Here is a 22,681-nt window from a genome sequence, read left to right as displayed (position 1 = left end):
CAGTATTTAGGAGCCCCTAAATAAAAATGAGCTTATGAAAGTTTCTAACATCTCAAGCCCATTCCCCAGACAATGAGATTACAGGATTTTTAGACTTACTTTCTCCTGGGAAAATCAAATAGCCCAAGGCAGTCCAGATTGTCATAAACTTTTCCGATTTTCACATCAAAGTGAAGTAACAGTGACTCAAAATAAGAACTAAATAAGATACTGAATTTATAAAGAAAAAAATAGAAGGAGAGCATTGTTTTGAAGAATGAAAGGACATTTTTACTGCCACTGAGAATAACAAATGTGGTTTGAGTACAGAGACAAAGTTTCATTTTAAAGACAAAGAAGTGAGGCCTGGAGAGGCTGAGTGATTTGGCCTGGGTGGCATAGTAAGCTGTGACCTGGTCACCAGGGGTCTGGTCTGACATGAGCCAGGGCCCGTCCCGTAATTGCTGCCTCCATGTTCTCTTCAGTAGAGGAATACAAACCAGTAGGTTTGAATGAGTAAGGAAGACAGATCCTCTGTATAGGTGACAAGAGAGGGAGCGGTGCATTGCAGAGGGAGAGAAACCGAGCCACAGCTGGGTTTAGCGCTGTGGTCCTCGCTGGGGGGGATTTTGATCCCTAGAGGATACTGGGCAATATCTGAAGACATTTTTGGTTGTCACGCCTGGTCGGGGGAAGGTGCTACTGGTGTCTCCCAGGTAGAAGCCAGGGATGCTGCTAAACATCCTCCTGTGTACAGGACAGCCCCCCCAACAATGAACTATCCAAGGTCATAGACACTGGACTATAAAGATTTTTACCTGAGGATTGTGCAATGAAACTCCAGATTTTTATTACTATTATCATTAGAAAGTTTGCACAATCTGAGTTATCATCCGTGCTCAGCTGGCATCATGCAGCCACCAACTCCCTGCAAATTCCTTGCCAATCTCCATTGCGGGACTTTGCCATGACCACAGGAAGCACGCTTAACTTTGGGGCCCCAATCATCTGCTCTCGCCTCTTGTCCCTACTCTAGCCTCTCCAGACGCCCAGCCAGGGCCAGGCTGCTCTTCTCCACTCTTTTGTGGCAGCAGGTGATGTCAGGAAATTTCTGCCTTCCATCACCTTCATCTTGGTGTGAATTGCAGTCAATATGTTACCCCTCCCAGAGAATTTGCATGGCATGATGTGTCTCTGTTCCACTACTGGTATCCTGTGGAAGGAATTTCGAGCCTCAGTGACCAGGCCGGGGAGCTGTTTGAGAGGAATTCCTAAGACAGCAGGCAGCAGCCTCTGTTCTTCCAACCGACTGGGCTGGGCCCTGAGAAAACGCAGACGGGAACATCTGCCCTGGAATCAGGGCTCCAGCAGGACTTGCGTGACTTTGGAATATTTTCTTTCCGGGCTCCCTAAATATGTCTTCTTATATTTGAAGGCAAATTCTTAATTGAGAATTTTGAGGGTTTTTTGTTCTGTTTGGTTTTTTCTTTCAGCCTTTGCTTAACTTTACTCAGCAATTTCATGATAGATTTCCAGGATTCGTGAACGGAAGAACTGCCTGAATGACCAGAACACAGTTGTGTTTTTTTTTTTGAAAGTGCCATCTTTTTTATTGATTTTTGGAGGCTCAATATTTTAGTTTCTAAAGTCATTATAACTGAATAGATTTTGGAAAGATTCAGAGCTCTTCTATGGATTAAAGGAGATAATAGATGTGTAAGGGTTTTGAAAACTATCAAACATGTATTTTGTGTATGTAAACAATGCTAGTGGTGGAAATACAGATAATGCCCAAAACAGCCCAGGGGAGGTCTCCGCCCCTAACGCCCAAGGCCTCCCCTTCCAAAACTAAAACCAAACCAAACCAAACAACTCCCCACACAGATTCTGTCTAGTTCTAAATTTTGTAATTGGGTTATAGATTTTCAAAATTAGAACCTCATAGGCTTTTTATAACTCATAAAATTTCAAGGCAATTTGCATTAGGATTATGAGCTTAATTCAAGCCTTAAAAGCTTCCACTTGTCCAGACACCACTACAGAAAGCACTGGGTGAGCTGCCTGGTGAGTGCTTCCCTCTTGCACTGTGTTAGGTAGTGATTTCTAGATCAGGAAAAAAACACACAACGTGTGAGTAAGCTCAGGCAGATGAGCACACCATCTTAGAATGCTTAAGAAGGAATTAATTTATATTCAATCACTGCTAGCTATGGCTTCCCTTCTTCACTGCAAACGTGTCATGGTAACTTCAAAGGAAAAGAAAAAGGGGAATCTTCTCTGTGAAACAGGAAAAATACTGATCGACTGCAGGTCTAATGTACGTTGTTATAAGTAGTTATTATAAAGAAATTCCTAAACTCTTTAGAATTCATTGTCTTTTCATTATGCAATGCAAACTAACAACAGAAAACAAAACTGCCCTTAGATGTCAGTTTTTACCAAGCTCCACTATGTCTTAAATTTACATGTAGCTTAGTTATTAATAAAATAAAAACAATGCTTCTTCTTAAGAGCTAACCAGAAATTACATTTCTTATCATTCCCAGTCTGCTATTTTTAGATGAACAATATTGATTTTATTTAACTCAAAGACAAAATTCTACCAGAGATAAGTTTTTAGAAAACTTAAGGAAATTGGTAAGATAAGGATTCTTTTTGCTCAGTCTTTGATTAATTGACACAGCATCTAACTTAATGTTTCTTCAGGAATATTCTGCTCATGAAGCAGATTTGAAAGACTTTTATACACCAAGGGCTGGGGCTGTGTGTATCAGCATAATCCAGGACCACACAGGACCAGGGCACCACATCTAGTCCACTCCCCACGCCTGACCCAACCTTCCCACTCCTGGGAATTCTGTCCCCTCTCTCAGGAAGTGTTTCAATGCGGGATCTCTGTATTCTCAAAGATGTTTCAGGGTCTCCTCGAGAGCAGCTTGGAAGGTGAAAATGTCAAGATTTGGAGTCAGCAGACCTGGATTCCAGCTGAGGCTTTGTCACTGACAAAGTGTCATACACTGTTTCCTAACCTGTAAAATGGCATGCATAAGGCCCACCCTACTTATCTCATGCGACTACTGTGAAGAATCAATACCCATTTCATAAACTATAAAGCCCTACGGTGAAGCATCATTGTAACAGAAGCTGGGATTAGGTAGAGTCATTTATTTCTTTACTCTTACTATGGGTGTGAAAATGGAGAAAAGCTGTATCTTGCACATTTTTTGTGTGCTTGCTGATGTTTGGCTGATGGATTGATCGATCAATTATAGTCACTGACATTTTGTCATGGTGACTCCTCAGCCCCTAGGCAAGAGATTCATAAGAATAAGTGGTCTATAGACCACATTATCTATCACCATTTGTAGCCACAGAAACATGCAGGAGTGAGGAAAGAATTTTGTTTGATAGCACTCGACAAGTTCAGGGAATTCCAGAATCTTACCTATAAAAGTGTTTAAGCGTAAGTCACCATTTCAACAGCTTTTAATGAACTGACATCTATGCTGAGGCAGATGACATGTGTAATTGATTTGAGTGATCAGTAGTTGCTTACCATTGCAGACCCAACACGGCTGACTTTGATGGGATTTCCTCTACCAGAAAGGTCCATTTTTGCTCTGTCCATCACATACAAGCAAGCATCGAGGATGCCATCCTCAAACTATTTGGAAAAAAAAAAATGAGAAACTACTTAATGTCCACTCTGCAGGCAAGATACTCTCTGCTGAAAAATAAGATGAAACCACCACCTAATGTTTAGAATGCTATGTATTCCTACATAGCAATCCCTCATCTTTAGTGTGAGATATTGAAGTGGAAAGAAGGAGACATCTCTTTTATTTTTCAGTAAAATGAAAAAGAACTTAAAAGCAAGCTAGAAATATAAACAGAACTACTAGAGAACTTATGTATTCAAGGATCACGAAGTCCTTCAGAAAATTGTACAAGTTAATTTAGAGGATCTCTCCGACATATGGGCTCCAGGGCCCAAGGCAGAGGAATGAATGATTTACCAAAGTCAGGCCAAAGTCTCGAGACCTCAAAAGTAACATGAGTCCTTGTGCATCTCAAAAATAAATGCCTCTCAGGTATATTACAGGAAGGCACTTCATATAGAGCTTACATGAGAAACAGTAGGAGACCTCGTGTAACGAACGTCTTTCTAAGCTTTCCCCTCTTCTGAGACAAGGTGGACTCCAGGGTCAGAGAGAGGGCAGGGGAAAGCAGATTATATTATCAAGGAACAGCCTGGATGTCAGTTCAATTTCCTTAGAAAGAACTGTTAGCCACCTGCAATGCCAGCATTTTCTAAAAAAGGAATAAAGACAAAAGAGTAATAAAATGGAAAGATTTCCCCTATACTGGACCTCACTGTACAGGAGATTTTCCTGAAAACACAAAACTTGCATATTATCCTCCCAAGAACTTGTGACAGAAACCACAATCTTCATGGCTAATTATCATGTAATTCTTTATTAAATCCAATTAAAATACCAACTCTGCATGTACCCTAAACTGAGGTGACAGATGCAGTAATGGGTAATTGCACGAGTTCTTCAGGTATAGAAAGAACTCCTTATCCTGGTTCTTATTAAGCAGCATCTCTCAGTTGCGTCTGTGGGACACGATAGCAGTGAAGTGGAGAGGTCAAGAAATAGTCATAGAACTAGTCATTTCCCTGTATCACTGCAAAGTGGTGGCTTGGTTGGTTATTTGGACTGAAGGACACAAATTAATGTACTCTGGATGACAGTAGAGACACACAGCAGCTGTACTCGAGGGTGTCTACTGAAGGTGTGCTGGCTGATGAGTACCCTGATCATGCTTGGGAACCTTTCCTAGTCCTCCTTGATACCCACCTTGATGATGTTTTTTCTTATTAGCTATCTACATATTGTGGCACTGGGGACATAAATGGAATCACACCTAAGGGTTAGGAATCAAGGAGCCAAGGCAAGGGCACCAGACAATAGTGAAAGTCAAGGGTTGAATGCCACTCAGGAAGGAGAGGGCTTGTAAGTAGGGAGCCAGGCAGGGATAGCCAAACAGGGGAAGGACACAAAGATCATTAGCTTGGCAGGACATCAGAAATGCAGGTGAGCAAGCCTGAGCGCTGGGCATGCGATTCTCAGGAGTCAGGGTGCAGGAGCGAGACACAAAGCCGAGTGGACAAGATAAGAGGTAGTGATGACACGGGTCCCCGTGGTCAGGCTGAAGCAGCTCAGTGAGGAAGGCAGGGAGAGCCTGTATGGAAGTCAAAACAAGGCATCAGAAGCCAAGAAAGATGGACCTGGTGAGTGCAGGTTTTGTGAAATCTCCCCGCTGGATACCCAGAAGAATGGTGCACAATTTCAGTCATCTCAGCCAAAGCACATTCACCTCCTCTCATGTTGCTAAGGAAAAGTTGTTTCTGAGTCACAGGACATGCACTCATTTATGAAAATAGGGTAAAATATCATTCATTTGCTTCATAGTTAAAAATACCGGACAGAAATAGTTAGAACTTTTGAATATCTTAAATGAAATACCATTTGCTACTTTATATCCAGACAATAGCTTGAGGTTACAGCTGATAGAATGTCTCAAGGTAAAAGCCCATTGGACCCTCCTTTGACAAAATGGTAATGTTCTTTTTTAATTAGCAGTATCTTATACTAACGCATACAAAAAAGTTATTTCTTTGAGTTGGGCACACACCTTGCAGCATCCTTCGCATCATTAACAAAACACCTTTCCTTATAAAAAAGGAAAACCTCACCCCATTCTAGGTTGAAGAGCGATGTCTGAGCTAATGAGATTTCACCGTGCTAAAATGCCAAAGCATTCCTCATAGAATGCCATGTTATTCGTAGAATCTCTGATCTCTGTAACACTGTAAGAACCAAAGATATGTGATGTCAGCTGATAAATTATGCAGTTGCCTTTCTAAGTCTCTACTCCTAGGCTCTCTGTCTTGGAATCTCAGATCCTGAAAAGCAGGAAATTGTGCTTGTCTGATACCGATATATGGCACCCTGCAGTGATACATGTGACAAAGATATTAAGTAAGAATGTCCTTGACAATGACAAATTTTAAATGGCTCACCTGACCATAGCTCCAGCTTCTACTCTTGATGTCACTGATGTCTCCATAAAAAATAACCCCAATGTCATTCAGGACATACTCTTCTCTTTCTTTAGCATCATCCAGGTACACAGCATCCTCTGCATCAGAATTTAAACATCATCACCATTACCAAACCAGATCATTTTCATATACTTGCAAGTTTGTTTTGGTCCTAAACTGCAATTTAATCAACCAAATGAAAAAAAAAGTCTTTTGTTTCACTAAAGATAGCTCATTTCCCAATATGTAATTTTTGCAGTGGTGAACCTAATCAGTAGCCAAGATCAGTCTGTAAATGATGACATTTGTCAGCAAAATGCTGACAAACTCTGGCTCTCTAAGTTCCAAGCAGCACAATTAAGTTGACATGTCTCATTAAACATTTTAGGATTCCGGTGCATCAGTAGTTTCAGAATCAGAATTCTATGATGCAGATACAAATCTGTAACACAGATCAAGAAATAATTTCCAACCTATTAACGTTAACAGAAGACTAGCCAAATGGAAAATGATTTTCAAAACAAGTCTGGGGTGTATGAGAAGACCACAGCACCGTCTGTCGCGCCTGGTTTGTGGCCCATCACTGACAGGAGGAGGGAGGCTGGGGGTTGTCTGCCTTCAGTGAACAATCCTTGTGGATGTGTCGGTACGTGTGCATGCCCAAGAGCCTCCCTGGTCAGCCTCCTCCATTGCAAGGACTTTTCTTCCCTGTGGCTATAATCTCAGGAAGGCCACACTCCCCATCTGTCTACTTAGTAATCAATCTGGTACTTATTTGCAGGCCAGGTGTGAGAGCCGCAAAAGCGTCTTTAACACAGGCAGGACCATAGAGGAACAAATTACACTCCGATAAATTTGCGTGTTTGGAACAGAGTCAGTTTTGGTTCTGACTGGGGACATGGTTCATCACATTTCTGTGGCCCAGGTCGTCCCTGCCATCCCTTTCACCTTTTCAGCGTTCTTTCCTCCTCATTCCCTGACAGGACTTCCATCACTCTCTCTGGAGTAGAGTTATCAACCTTGGCTGCACATTAGAATCCTCTGGGTAGATTTAAAAACTCCTGATTCCTGGGTTGAACTGTAGATTGATTAAATTAGAATCTCTGGGGTGGAGGTGAGATCCAGGCATCAGTGTGTCTTTTATTTTTAAATTAACTTATTTTAAGCTCTCCAGTGATTCTGATATGCAACCAAAGTTGAGAAAAAATGCCGTAGCCCGTTGCTACTCAAAGAATGGCAGAAAGAGTAGCAGCATTAGCTCCACCTGGGAGGTTCTGAGAAATGCAGACTCTCAGGCCCCTTTGCAGGCACGCTAACTCAGAGTCTGCACATTAGCAAGACCCCAGGGGATTTGTGTACCAGTTACGGTTTGCAAAGCGCTGCTCAGTCCAAACAGCTTAGATCCCCAGTCTGGGCTGTGTTATAGCTTTGACTGAGACCTTAGGAGAGTCCCTGGTCTTGCTAGCTTTCCAGTACTTTCTCGTGTCTTCCTCTTTCTATTCTCTGCCTCTTGCCTACCATTTGCCTGGTTTCATGCAACCGTAAACACACACACAGGCACACACACATTCACATATGTACTAATGTCCAATACACGGCACACATTAGAGTGTACAATTTCACAATCAAAATAGTAAACATGTCCATCAGCTCAAAAGTTTCCTTGTGCCCCGCTGTAATTCCTCCCTCAGATCCTTTCTCCTACCTCCCAGCCCTGCCAGGGAACCATTACTCCGCCGTCACTGTAAATTTGTTTGCATTTTCTGGAATTTTATATAAAAAGATTCATAGAGCATGTGCTTTCTTGGAGGTCTGGCTTCTTTCACTCAGGCAATTATTTTGAGATTCATTCACGTTATTGTATGTATCAACAGCTATTCATCCAAAGCCATTTTATCTTTCCAGAAGAATCCCGAGTTACACAACTGGTGTGCCGCACATAGCCTGCCCTCAGCCCTTGCAGGTGTGAGCTTTGATGTCTCAGTCTGCCACCCTTGTGGGGTCCCGGAGGCAGGATGCCACAGTTTCACCAGCTGTCTCTATTTAGGCCTATGACCCCGCAACTAAAATGATAGCTGCATTTCCAAAGGGGACTAACCAGAGATAACACGTAAAGGAGTGACAACTGAGTGTGCGGTCAATATTTCTGAGGAAAAGCACAAAAGAATACTTTTATTTTAAAAGAAAAGAATGTGAGCACACATGTGAAAGGATACTGATCATTTACATGCACATAGCCCTGGGCTGTGAACAGGAAATAAATACATAAAAACAATTTTAACTAATAGTAATTCATAAACTGCTAAGGTTTAAAAGGGAAAAAATAGAAAATATACATTATATATACATTTATTTATGTATTTAAATTTATAACACTCGATACCAGTTAACGTGTAATGAATTGTCAATCTACTGATGGGATTGTAATTGTTACAATATTTTAAAAAGCAACTTGGCAACTGTATCAATAGCCTTGAAAATATTCATGGTCTTTGATCCAGAGAAATGGATCAATCTATCCCAGGGGAATAATGCAGCGATGCATCAAAAATGTATGTATAGAGTTTGTTCATCATAGCATAATTCATCATCCCAGAGTAAAAAACTGGGGAAAAAAATCTGAAATGTCCAAATAAATTATTTGTCCACAAAATGGAATAGTATATAGCCATTAAAATATACTTTGGAAAAAATATTTAATGATACTGGAACTGCAAAGGTAACAAGTGAAAACTGAAATGTGGAACATAAAATCATTTATAAAATATGTATAATTATGTAAAAATTAATTTTAAAAATCTGGAGATAATTTGATAAAGATAACTAATGTATTCATCTACTTCCATTATTACTGCAGATTTCTTGAAATGACTTGAGAAATTCCTGGAATAAAAGTGTATATATATATATGTGTGTAAAGATAGGAAAGTATGATTACAGACATGAAAGACATCCAGAAAGTGCAACATCTGCCTAAAATGCATTTTATATGAGAACACAGAAAAATAGAAGGAAGAAAATGGTCAAAGATATAAAAGGAAGAATAATCCCAGAGCTCAAGAAAGACTTACACTGTCAAACTGAAACAGATCACAGTGTCAAACATGATAAATGAAAAAGCGACCCCCACCTAGATGTAAACTGTCTGAATACCAAAACGTTAAAGAATAAGCAAAAACTTCACAGTCAAGTTAAAAAATATTATCTGTAAAAGAATGCAAACAGATTGAAAGCATATTTTCATAGACCGAAACTTTCCTTTTTGATAGTAGATTTTAGTAGGTATTATTGGATGCTAAAAGGCAAAGGAGTAATGTCATGGACATCCGAAAGGATAAGGAATTTTGAACCTAGAATTCTATTCCCGGCAAAATTGTCATTCAAATGAAAGTCAACGAAAAGGCATTTTTTGGACCTGAAAGGACTCAGAAATGTGATTATTTGCATATCTTCTCTGTAAAAGTTATTCAGAGATGCACAAATGAGAAAGATGTAAATACAAGAGCATTATAATTACCTATAAAAAAGTATTGAGGAGTGATATAAAACACTGTTAACAAGAGGAAACTAAAATTTCAGCATAGGAAGTGGTAGGGTTTGGGTGTAGAAAGGTAAATGAATGTTTGTAAAGGTTCTTGTCATATCTTGAAGGAGATCCATATATTAATTACTTTTAGGCATTGACAGAAAAAAATTAGATTAAATATGTGATTTAAAATTTAAAGTTTTTCTTACACACGTAAAGATATTCTTAACTTGCTTAAATAAAAGGGGAAAAATTAAAGCTACAACTGAAATGTCATTTCTCATTCTTTTAGAGTGCCAAAAATGCAAACATATGACAGCAAACTATGATGCAATACTGTGGAGAAAGAAAGATACCTTTACGGCTTGTAGTGAAGCAAAATGTTATACACCAATGGAGAGGAAATTAGCAATATCTGGGAAATTGCATTTATATCTACACTCGGGCTTAGAAAAATCACTTCTGGGGACCTGTCCCAAACACCTAAAATGCCACACACACAAGGCTATTCTCTACAGCAGTATGTGTAAAAGCAAAACACTGGCAATGACCCAAATATCTGTCACCAGGCAACTGTTTGAGTGAAGTGTGGTCATCCTCTGATGGAGTAGTATGCAGCTGTGTAAAGGCGTTGGGAAGATGTCTATATACTAGTATGGAAGGCTATCCAGAACATGATGTTAGGTGAGAAAAGCAAGGTACACAAAAATGTAGACAGTCTACAGCCTTGTATCTAAGAAAGGGGGGAAGTCTCTAGATGGGTAGATACACATTCATGGACACACACATACTTGCTTATATTTTCAAATATAAGAGATAAGCCAAAAATCAACAAAGTTATTATCTGAGGTGTAGGGAGGGTTGGAAGTTAGATTTTTCTCTCTGAAGTATCTTTGTTTTGTAAATTTGACTTTAGTCACGTAAATGTTTTGTAAAATTATAAAGCAAAGCTAAATAAAAATGAAAGACAAAGTGATTTCTAAATAAATAAAACCAACGTGAAACAAATGAATATGACTGTGTAATAGGTTAGTGGCCTAGCCACAGAGAATTATTACCAGTTACTTTAAAATAGAGTAATTTCACTGTACATTCCACTGTAAATTCCCAGTAGAATATAACAAAAGGACAAGAAAACTGCAAAATAAACAAACAAAAAATTGTTTTAGTAACCATATTGTTAGTGATAATATTGATATTGCTACCTTGAAACTAATATAACATAAGCAATCATGTTAATGACGTTAGAAACCAAGATTTGCAGGATAAGAGAAAAAATGCATAATCAAAATTAAAAAAATAAAAACTTAAGTCTTGCGTTCTAACTTGAGGCCACTTGCTACATAATATTCCTTTGCAAATCATTTTAGATTTAGTGTTTATTTTTTCCTCAATTTTTATTACATTTTATTTTTATCTGAAAGGGTATTTCTTCATTTTTTTTAATACTTCCTGGCACGGTAGGCTATGCAACGCTGCAGCTGCCAGAACCTGGTTTTGTATCTCCTGCCGCCGCACACTGACGGCTGGACTGATGTTGAACAAGAATGAGAGCGTTGAAGGGTATGACTACAAAATGGAGTTTTTCTTTAAAATCTTTGTTAAATGGCTGTAGGAAGACTGACTCTTATCCTTGGAGAGCATCACACTGGGAGGTTCACCTGCCAGCCGACCCTCCTTAGCCCCACCCGTTTCTCTAAGTTCTCTGTGCGCACGCGCTTCCTCTCAATCTTACGTGCGTGCTCTTTTCTTTTTCTCTTTCTGACTCGGAAAAAGAAAAAATTATTGAATAAATAAAATGTGTTAAATAATTCTTTAGGTAGTGTAATTTATTCACTTCTAGCATGTCAAGATAAATTAGAGGAATTTTTGTCTGAAAATTCTGCCTGGAGCCTCTTGCGTAAATGTAGGTATTTTGCAAAAGAATCTTGAAACTGTGAATTGACACCTGTTTGGTCGAATTGTGTCAAGTTTAATCTGTTTTTTTTTTTCTTTTTTTTTTCATTTGAAAACTACTTTAGCAATAATTAATTCCAGGATTACCACATTCTGCCGTGAAAGGATACACATTGGCGCAGTAAGACTGCAGAAGTCTCAACGAGGACAGACTTGGCGGTGGGCAGCCTCTTTGTTTCTTTCCTATCCACTCATGTCAGTTGAGGTGTTTGTTTCTGGACTAATAGACTCTTCGGTGTTTTTAGCCGGAAATCAGTCTCATAAAGCTATTTTTGAGTATAGTTTGGATAAAATAAAAATGTTTAACTTTCCCAAGCTGACCTCCCTCTAGCGAGATATTTTTTAGTGCTTTTCTTAGACAATGCACTTTTTCTGAAATATTTTTATAACACTTGACTTTCTTGTATTTTTGCCATTTGAAAAGGTTGTGGTGTGGTTGATGTGTAATTAAGTTGCAGCTTCAACACTGCGGCTAGCTTTGTAAATTGAAATACAGGTGTATTTTTGTCCTGGTATGTCACCATTCCCTCCGCAGCTTGGGCTGGAGTCTCATCGATCTTCCAGCTACTGCTCATTTTTTTTCACAGTTCACAAAAGAAGAATGTGAAATTCAGTAAATGCAGTTACTAATCCTGTTGAGAGATGAATCTTGTTTCACCAAAATTAAATTATGTTTTTCCACTAAAATGATACAAGTTGAAGACACAGCACTCTGAAATTGGAAAACCTCCCGACGTAAGGCTCCAAAGTGGCTTACTCAGCTGAATTCTAGGCTACTCCTGTTTACTGGGTTCACCACTGGGGGTATGATTATTTTAAGTGTTGGGAGATGGCTATTCTAACTACTGTTGAATATCTCTCTTTTGGAAAGATACAACAAGAAAACAAAAAAGAATATATACAAAGAATGTATATGAAGGGAGAGGCTAGCTATCTCCTCGTGTCTGGTTGTGCTTATGCTTTTATGACTTATGAATAGAAATTTGGAGGTTTGCATAAGAAATTTTCCTATTTCTGCTAGTCCTTGCAATGCTGTTAAATGTTTCAATCAGAGCATACTGTAATAATCACAAACTCAACTCCATTAGAATAAAAATATGACAAAAGAATTTTATAAAAAAATTTAAATGGAAAATATCAGTAATAATTCATAATTTAAAAAAAGAGAACCAGGAAAGAACCAGAAAAAAACGATGAGTGTAGTAGGGAAGTGTGCCTTTGAGCCTGGATATGGTCTCTAAGTACTATTCCTTCCCCTCCCTTCTTCCCACTAAAAGGTACTGGGCTCCTTAAGAGAAATGACTCATTACAGATCTGGGTCAGGAGGTACAAGGCTAGCCTGAAATACTTCTTCCTACCAGAAAACAAGGAGTCTATTAAAGATTCTAGGAATCATGATAAAGGAATCAGAAGCCAACTTGAAGGGGCTCTCACTGGCCAAATAGGGCAATTCAAACATCAAAAATAATAGTCACTGCAAAGCATTAGAACAATGAAATATTTCAATAATCGTAAATTCATAGTGATTTAAAAATTCATTGGTCACCTTTGTAGGGTGCTGGGAACCATCTCATTATTCTGAAAACTTAGAACTAAGGAAAGAGACATGTGTGTAGGCTTTCTTATATGAATACTACCTCAAGGCAACAAAATAATTGATGCTAATAAATGCAGAAGGAACGGTAGATTAGAATATCACCCTTTTGCAATCCTTAGTGAAATAATGGATCTAGGCTAAAATCATTTGTTAAAAGGTTAATGGGGAATTTCACAATGGGTGGATGAAACTGATAAAACCTGATCCTATTGATAAATCTAAAGATCAAAAAGAGGGACGACCAGCCATCTCCCGGTGGGATGAATGCGCTGGGAGGCATGCTGCATGAATTTATTTTTTCTATGAGTACATGTGTGTATATTTGAAAAGAACAATGCATTCAATTAATTGTCACAAAAATTCAAACTATTCAACAATACATTAAATGGTGGAAATACACCAAAACGTTAATTATCTCTGATTTGTAGCTCTCTGAGTTCTTTTATTTCTGTAATGAGATTTTCATCATCAGGAAAAAGTTATTTTTAATACAGTTGCATTTAAGTGAAACAACTTATTTAATAAGAGGTTAAGTTCAACTTTTGTGTTTTTTTCTTCAAGAGCAATATGGTCGTGCTTTTTAAAATTATCAAATGTCCTTTTGAAATACAGTCATAACTTTTTCTCCTTTTGCAGTCTCTCTGTGCCCTTTTCTCCCCAGCACAGGCTGGAGTAAGACTTGTTCCCACAGTGGCCTGTGGCTGCTGTGGTAACATCCCCTGCTATATGAAGATTTTTCTAGGATTTAATTCTTTATCAAAAAAGCATGTGTTTAGTACTTACTATGTGCCAGGAGCTTTCTAAGTGTGGCACAGAAACAAATGAACTCACTAGAACTCATAAGTTCCCTAAGAGGAAGGTCTTATATAATTCTCATTTTACAGACGGGAAGCTGAGGAAGAGAGAAGTAAAGTAACTTTCCAAAGTTCACAGTGCTATTAAGAGGCGAAGCCAAGATTTGTGTCCCTGGTAGATGGTGACTCTTGAGTCCAAGGGATCCAGTCGCTGCATCCCAGTACCCACAGAGTCCCTGGGAACATGGCATCATAAATGGCGACCGCAAGAATGAGAGATGGGGGTGCATGTCTGGGGCATGGAGTGTGAGAGAGAAGTGCAAGAAAATGAAGGATTTACTTTTGGGCTTCGAGTTCCTATTGATGGGAAGTTATAAATTTAGATGGCAAGCTATGGATAGGGAGGAGTTCTGTAGCTCAGGACTAGGCCACCCTTTTCCTGAATTAAATCTTACCTCAAAACGGGCGGGCATGATCATGAATCCACAACAAGCAAGGAAGTCAAATGGAAAACCTTGATTTTAATTTTAAATTTATTTATGATTTTAAAAGAAGATTGCGGGTAGAAAGCAGCGCTTTCTTTTCCCTGTTTTTATTCAGATCTGTCACTTTAAAATATAGTTGTCCAAAGCCAGGGTAGAAAAAAAATTTACATCACCATGGAAACTCCAAAAAACTCCCTATGTTTGATAGGTTAACAAAAATAGGCAAACATAATCATTTGCCTCTGGAGATTTCTGTTGTTGGTTTTCTGGTGGTGTTTTGTTTGTTTTTTAATTTTTGCTTAGTTTCAGAGGCGGAGCGAGGTTTCATTAGATCCAGGGGGACAAAATTGGTTCTCCACTTAGTGAAGTGGAAAATACTACTGAAAGGAAAAACAAACCGACAAATAACTCACTGTTCTAGAAACCCAGCAACTTGAACTGTTAGAATGCAGGTGTATGTGTGTGCACACACGCGTGTGTGTGCTTGTGTATAAGTGTGGAGATTGGGAGCTGTGCTTCTCAAATACACGAGAGCTGACAGGGGAAGCTAGGTCGACATAGCTCACAGAGTGGGAGTGCCAGCACCATGGACCTATTCACAACTTCTGGGTCCTAAGTGACCACTGGCTCACACACCCACCACAATAAAACTCAAGACGAAAACAGATTCCCCGTGGCATCATTGGCGAATGTGGCAGAGTACCTCCATCTCCTTTACCCAGCAGCTCTGCAGCAGAGCAGACCTTCAACGTGCCTTGTAAATAACCACCTGTCCAGGGATCCTAACACGAGGCAAGGAGTAAAGAAGAATGATCTCACTTATTTCACTGTTCGTCTGGTGGGAACAGTGGGGTAGGCAAAAAAGAAAATCGTGGGCTGGGAAATTTTGGGACTCACTGACAGGGCTGATTTCAGACACCCTCAGAAACTACCACTTGCCTCCCCACCCAGAGAAAGCGAGAATTTATAACAAGCATGTAAAAATGAATGCTGAGCCTATTGATTTTAGTATCCGTATAACCTCTTTGGGAGAAGGAGGGCAATTCATCACCGCCCGGGCTGCAAATTTCCTTTTGCTTATTTACATGCTATTTTAAAGTTAAAGCAAGTCCCCTTTCCAAAGTCATTAAAGTCAAGCCTAGCAAAGTGAACTCAGGGATCAGAGAAAACCACAGTGCCAGGAATGTGATCATACAAGGTAACTGCAAGGAGACTGCCTCAGAGCTTAAATCAGAGTTTGGTTTTGTTCTGCTTCCTGGCCCCTTCTAAAGGGCAAAATGTGTCACCATTTTAGTGAAGGGAAGGATTTTGAGTGAGGGGATTCAGAGTAATTTTTACCTGCCTCCCCTTTATATAAAAGCTGAGCATCACTAAAGAAGGAGGGGAGATAGATGCTGAGTGAGTGTGATCGCTTTTTGGGGGAGGGGCTTCATCTGCACAGCAGATGTGACTCCAGATTGGTGTCATCATGATGTTTCCCATCTCAAAGTAACTCAGAAGGAGTGGTGAAGTCCGGCAGGCTGTGTGTGCTGTAGGCATATTAGGAATAATTCCCTATCTATGAGAGTAGTGAAACACTGAAGCATAGTGTTTCCAAAAGCAGAATCTGCTTAATCTGCTTTTTTTTTTCCTGGAAGGGTCCAAACCCACTGTCTTCCTAAAATGGTTTCATATAGCCACTCCAGAGGCCTGACTTTGTACCTTTTAGCTCTGGAATGGAATGAATCCATGAAACATACGCAAGTGGTCCCTCAACAATTGGGTCCATTTACGTTCCTTGCAAACATGTCACAAGACATTTCAGCTCAGACCAGCTCAGAAAGTTTATTTGATTTGTGCTATTTTGCCAGTTTTGCTGGTTAAGGACTTTTTAGTGTGCTTAAATAGCTTCAGAAGACAGACTATTATTCATAAAGCAATTCTACAAAGAAAATGTCAGAGATTCTTTACTTAGCACACATCTCAAAGGGAGCTTGTGCCCTTGTTGGCATGCTTAATTTTTTTTTTTATTTTGCAAAGAAAACTTTCCTTTGATCTTATAGCTATCAACCTGGTTTTATTTGTATTTATTTATTTATTTTTAACAGCAGGATTTTCCGATGTTGATTAGAACATCATAGAAGCTTCCCGGCTGGCATCTACTTCTTCTTTCTCTTATTACACAAGACAGGATACCAATGGTTCTGGTTTGAAAAGTAAAAGAGCTTACCCTGACTGAATCAGGATGTCCAAGTTTTAGCCCCAGCTTGTTTCCTCATTTTCTATATGACCTTGGGAAATTTATGCAAGACCACAGAGTCTGTTTTTTGTCTCTTGAAATACGAGGCTAATAATGCTCCCCCTGTCTCTAGGGGTGGCGATTATCAATCAATTCAGCAAACGTTCTTTGGGCATTCACTCTGTGCCTGGCACCGTGCTAGGCTGAATGGGAGAAGGATGCTGATTTCCAAAACACACCATGTGGGGAGAGACTGGCGTTGGGCATTCTTTGAAGAAGATGAAACATTACACGCATAAGAAATGATAAACCACATGAATTGACAGGTGAATGTGATTCTGGGTTAGTCCCTTCCAACCCTGCTCCTTCTAGAAACGTCTCATAAAACAGCTTTGGACCTTGATTGTGGGGTTATTTATGCCATTGACAAGAATGTTGACTGTGAGTTCTCTGGGCTCCCTTCTGATTGCAATGCCACACCGAATAATACTTGGTAGAAAAAGGATAAATGAGTCTCTAATGATTCAGATACTTGCAAGAGTAATATATGCTATTTTATTAAATAGAAGGTTTGAATAAATAAGGGCTTAAAATTTTCACATAAGCTTTATTAAAACTCCATAAAAATTCAATTAACCGACCCTCTGATTGTTATTGTGTGCACCACTCTTCTAGGGGCCAGAGAAAGCAGAGACAAGGCGCTCCGTCTCTCCCACTTCCCAGCCAGGCCGGGTGTTCTCGTTATATGCTCTTGTTGGGCCTGGACTTATTTTAGTACTTTTTACAACTCTGATTTGTGTTTATGAGTAGCTCATTTGTGAAACCTTTGCTAGAAGCTCTATGATGGCAAAGATTATCTGTCTTTTCCACTGCCATATTCCCAGTGCCTAATTCAGCAATGACCCTTAATATTTGTGAATGAAGAAATAATATCGTTTTACTACCATGGGTAATTACGTGGTCATGGGCAGGGGGGAGACATACTGTCAATTTGTGGGTTGATGGATGAATGGCTCTAGCCTGAGGGTATAAATTCTGTTCTGAGCTCAAGGGTCTCCAGGAGAAAGGGGTGTTGGTCATTGTAACCCCGGCAATACCAGGCCTGAGGCATTACTCCATTCTGTACTGAAGGGTCTAAAAGATCATGTATAATTACAAAGCAAATAGTATAAGGATGAGTTTCATAATAAAATACAAACTGGTCATATTTATTTACTGTCTATTAAAAGCTTTCAGTATAGGAAATGTATTGATTTCTTTACAGTAAATTTAATTGATTTTTTTTGTTTAAAAGAAAATGCAAAAATCACATTGAATAAAAAGTTACAAATACCAGAAGCTAATTTGTTGTCAGATGCTAAGAGAGAAAAATCTACACACACGTGCCCACAAACACACTCCCACACACAGTGTATATGTTTTTGACTTTTTTCAAAATTGTAAGGTGTGAGATTACATTTACAACTGATCTGTGATGATAGGTGCACTCAAACTAAAAAGTATTTACTTGAATTATTAAATCAATGCAGCAAATGTTACTAAAAACTAAGTACGTACCAGGCCCTGTACTAGGTGCTAGGGTACAAGGTCGGGGAAGCTCAGAGATGGGGATGAGGGGGAAACAGGTTATCAAGAGAAGAGAGACCCCATGAGATTGACTGATGCTCAACCAAACATAACAATCAAATATTGCCCCAGACAGGGTATGAAGCACAGGAATGGGACATCTAAATCTTTCAGAACATACTATCCGGCACTGAGGCTAGACTACCAATCTGGAATATTCTGAATTTAAATAGTGAAATACAGTCAAGAATCCAGAGTTCCTAAGCAGTCAGAAAAAAAAGATGAATTCACTTAAATTTCCAACTCACTCCTGCTACCTTTTTGGGTGCAGTCTTTTCTCCAACCCCCTGGAGAAGGGCTCCCCCATGGAACGGATCTGAAGCCCAGTTAGCGCTCAAATTAAAAAGCTAATCAATAATTCTCCCTGCATCCACCCCTGCCCTCACTGGCGTGGTATTGTTATTGATCCCCGTTAATGATTTAGTGATTAAGGAGGATAAATTGCCTATGAATGCAAAGCAAGCTGGAGGGCCCCCAGGAACACAGCTGAACATTCTTTCATCAATAAGTACTGTATGTGCCCGTATGATTTTCAACCCAGTGTCCTAAGCCACCTTGGACGTCGAGTGTGCAGTGCTTTCAGCATCTTGCTCACCTTGCTCTCTTTTGACAACTTCTGATGTCCACTTTTTTTTTTTTCCAATGGCTCCATTCCTTTCTTTTTACCTATTTTCCAACTGTAAGACCATATCTCTGAGTTCCTTACTGTGAATTAGCAAAAGAAAGCACAAGGCTGGGTGACTGTCAGGCTGTGGTGCATGTGGTTGCATGTGGCTTTGCGATACAGATCCCCTTTTTGGGTTATGCCTTGGCTTCTAGGCTGGGAATACCACACAGTGAAATGAAGAGACGATCTTTTTTCCCCATTTTATAAACATCCCCTGGAAGAGCTCAGCGAGTATTACTATAAGAATGTAAAAAGATATTGTCTTAAAAGCTGGCACCAGAATTTTTCTGGAGGGAATGGTCTTGGAAAGTTTGCAGTCCCCAAAAGTCTGATTGTTGGAGGAGCCTTTCAAATAAAATAAAAAAGCTTGCCGAACTGCTCTGCATGAGAGACTAGAGAATTTGCTCCTAAGAGAGGATAGGAGAGAAGAGTTTGGAGAACAAGGAAGAACAAAGGGGAGAGAAGAGGCACTAAGGTGGAGAGAGGCTGGGATTAGGTTTAGGGAGGAGTCAGTGAGATTTTAAGAAGAGTAAACATACTCTCCTATGTTTTGTAATTATTATATAAATCACTGTTGCTCTAAGTGTGGTCCCAGACCAGCAGCGTCAGCATCCCCTGGGAACTGGCTGGAAATGCACATTCTCGGGCCCCATCCAGATCTACTCAACCTGGAGGTGCTGCACAGAAATCTGTTCTGACAAGCCCTCCAAGTGCTTCTGATGTGCTCCAAGTTTGAGAACCAGAGTCAACCTTTCCTCCTCTCACCCTCTCCACCACATTACAATTACTGGCTGGACATTCACAGATGTTTTGTGTGTGTTTCTGATGTTTGAGGCAGCACAGGTGTCAGCACTGGGAGAAATAGGATTCTGAGAGGCAGACATGACCATAAGGATATCCACAAGAAATTTGCAGAAATGTTTGGACTTCCACAGCCCAAGGAATTAGAGATTGTGGCAGTTTCCCCTGTGTCCTGGGGAGTGGGGCGGACCCACCTGCCACATTCCTGTAACAAGCCTGCTTCCCACTTCCCACTTCTCATGTCTTCTCTATCAAGCCTCCAACACTCCCTCCTTGCTTCTTGCTCTCAACAGGTGACTTTGCTTTACACTTCACTTAGTAAAAGAGAATCACAAAATCAGAACAACCTTACCTTCCACCGATTCTAGATTCCATTGAACCTAGAAAACCTGCACCTTCACCATCTTGTACTACACCCCTGTCACTGTGGAGGATGGATTACCTTACCTATCAAAGGCCCTTCACCTGTTCCCTGGATCCCACCCACTCAAGGATTTCATTCCTTAAGTTGGTGCTTCTCAACCTTGGCTTCAAGAATCACTGGTAGAGCTTTTTAAAAACCCTAAAGCCCAGGCTGCACTCCAGACCAGTCAGAACATGTGGGTGGGGAGACCGCAGCATCAGTAGTTAAGCTCTCCAGGTGATTCCAGTGTGCAGCCAAGGTTGTGAACCACCACTCTCTCTCTGGGCAGTAAACTCTCTTTCTTCTGGTTCATCTCCAACACCATAAAATCATTCCAACTCTATCCTGTGTTTAAAAAATTATCCTTTGACCTTCATATCACCATCTCAGTTTTGCAGAAAGTCTTCTTGAAGGAGATGGCAATAGCTGCTATCTCCACTTTCTCATGTCCTGTTACTCTGTAGCTTGTGCCCATCTCTCTGGCTTCTGTCTGCACCTTTCCAGCTCCCCAGTGACTTCCGTGTTTCCTCAATGTGTGACCACTCTCTTTCCTTAGCCTATTCAACCCATCAGCTGCATTCCAAAGAGCTAACTGCTGTCTTCTTGAATCAACTAATTATCTGGCTTTGTAGCACCATGCTCTTCTGATTTCCTTTTACTCCACTGGCTGCTCCTTCTCAGTCTCCTTCTCCTTTGTCTAGACTCTAATTGTTAATGATACTGAATTTATTTTTGTTCTTTCTCTAAACTGCTCCTCTAGTTCCTGATGGTGCCCATATTTACATCTCTAGCTCAGCCATCTCCTTTGGGCTCGAGATTCACTTATTCAAGTGCCTCCTTGACATTTTCACTTGGATATCTCACATTTAACATTAACATTTCTAAATGTGACTCTTAGTTTCACCCCTAGATCTCCCTCTCCACTTCCCTTAGTCTTCCCAGCTCTGAAAATGGCACAACCATGAATCCAGCTGGTTAAACCAGACATCTAGAGTTATTCATGGCTCCTCCTTCTTCTTCACCTCCCATGTTCAATCTCCTTGCAATTTCTGTTCTAAATCCAAAGCAGATCTCCAATCCATCCCCACCTCCTCATCTCCACTGCTACCATCACAGTCCAGTCCATCATCATCTTTGTCCTGGGCCACAGCTTCCAAACTGATCTCTCTGGTTTTATTCTCACCTTCCTGCAACCGGTGATACCCAGCGTAGGTCCCTCTGCTCCTTTTCTGTAATGCAGCATCTAGCACCGGGGCCATGTTATTTGTAGATCTAGGCAGCTCTTTCTGAACAGAAATACCGGAAGTTGTTCACCACGAATACAACGGAAGACCAAGGCACTGATAAGCTAGCCAGTTTATTAGACTAGCCACCTCCTGAATTGTCCTCCTGTAAATCCGCTGATTTAGTCAGGCAACATGGCTAACCCTCTTCACCTCTGTAAGAGTGGCCACATAGGTTGGAATGCATGTAGACATGTACCCCATTTTACACAGATGATGTAATCCAGAAAAGCTGCAAACAAGCCAAAGTGAGTAAACCATATGGTTCTTTAAAAACCTTAGGATGCTGGATAGTTATATGAAGTCGTATGATTTTCTTTTGTAATGCAAAGAGTCAATAACAAGCTCCCAGTTTATTTTTTTATAAGTATGGATTTTAAAAACACAATTTTCTTACAATAGGTCACCTCTTACTTACTCATCCATCTCAGTCTACTTTGTTGAGCTCCTCTCTATCAGACCCCTAAATGCTGGTGTTCTTTAGGGCTGGATACTGTATCTTCTTTCCTTCTTTGTCTATATTTTCTCCCTACATGCAGGTATCTGCCAAGTTTCTATCTCTGATTCTTGTCTCTAGATTCACATATTGGGATACCTACTTGTCATTTCTGCTTGAGTATCTACCGTTATCTCCAACTTAACATTTTCAAAATCTTAGTTTGTCTCTACCTCTTTGCTCCGCTCAGTGTTTTCCATCTCTGTAAAGAGCACCCCACCCAGTCAGTTGCAGAATGCCTTATATCTGGTTGACAGAATTACTAGAAGCACCTTTGAACTGCCCGTGGCTCAGTCAACATCTCCTGCTACCATCAACCTGGAACATCTGTCTCATCAATAGGATTATTGGGAACAAGATGTTGGGGGTGGTGAGTGGGGAGTATAGGATTACCTCAGTGCCATCTGCCAACACCATTGGAACAGATAATTCAAAGAAAATGTCAGTGGGATCCAAATTTATGTTATATATAAGTAGAAAACATTGTTGTTCACTTATTATCTATATATATTCAGATCAACCCTGATTCAAACACAACTCTCACAAACAAGGGCCATTCAGAATCAGCAATAATGTAGACTCATTTGGGAAGATATTGGAGAGCAAGTATATGGAGTGAGATGAGGTGAGAAATCTCCTGCGCCGTGTCAGCCTTTATACGTTTCATTACCTTACTTCTTAAGATCTAAAAATAGACCCTCTCCCATCAGTGCTGCTGCAACATTTGCATTTGCCCCTGGA

General features: G+C 40.1%; 1 protein-coding gene across 1 annotated transcript in view; it reads right to left on the bottom strand.

Annotated features, from left to right (window-relative positions):
• F13A1 (coagulation factor XIII A chain) overlaps positions 1-22,681 on the bottom strand; it is a 156,383-nt gene that overhangs the window by 81,180 nt on the left and 52,522 nt on the right. The window contains exons 5-6 of the mRNA XM_046640491.1: positions 6,068-6,186; positions 3,536-3,643 (exon numbers count right to left, since the gene is read on the bottom strand). Of these exons, the coding sequence (XP_046496447.1) occupies positions 3,536-3,643; positions 6,068-6,186 (227 nt within the window). The remainder of the gene's footprint in view (positions 1-3,535; positions 3,644-6,067; positions 6,187-22,681) is intronic.

Source organism: Equus quagga, chromosome 15, assembly GCF_021613505.1.
Source record: "Equus quagga isolate Etosha38 chromosome 15, UCLA_HA_Equagga_1.0, whole genome shotgun sequence".
NCBI lineage: Eukaryota > Metazoa > Chordata > Mammalia > Perissodactyla > Equidae > Equus > Equus quagga.
The sequence above is the reverse complement of the archived record's forward strand: the minus strand, read 5'-3'. Positions and strand labels throughout refer to the sequence as shown.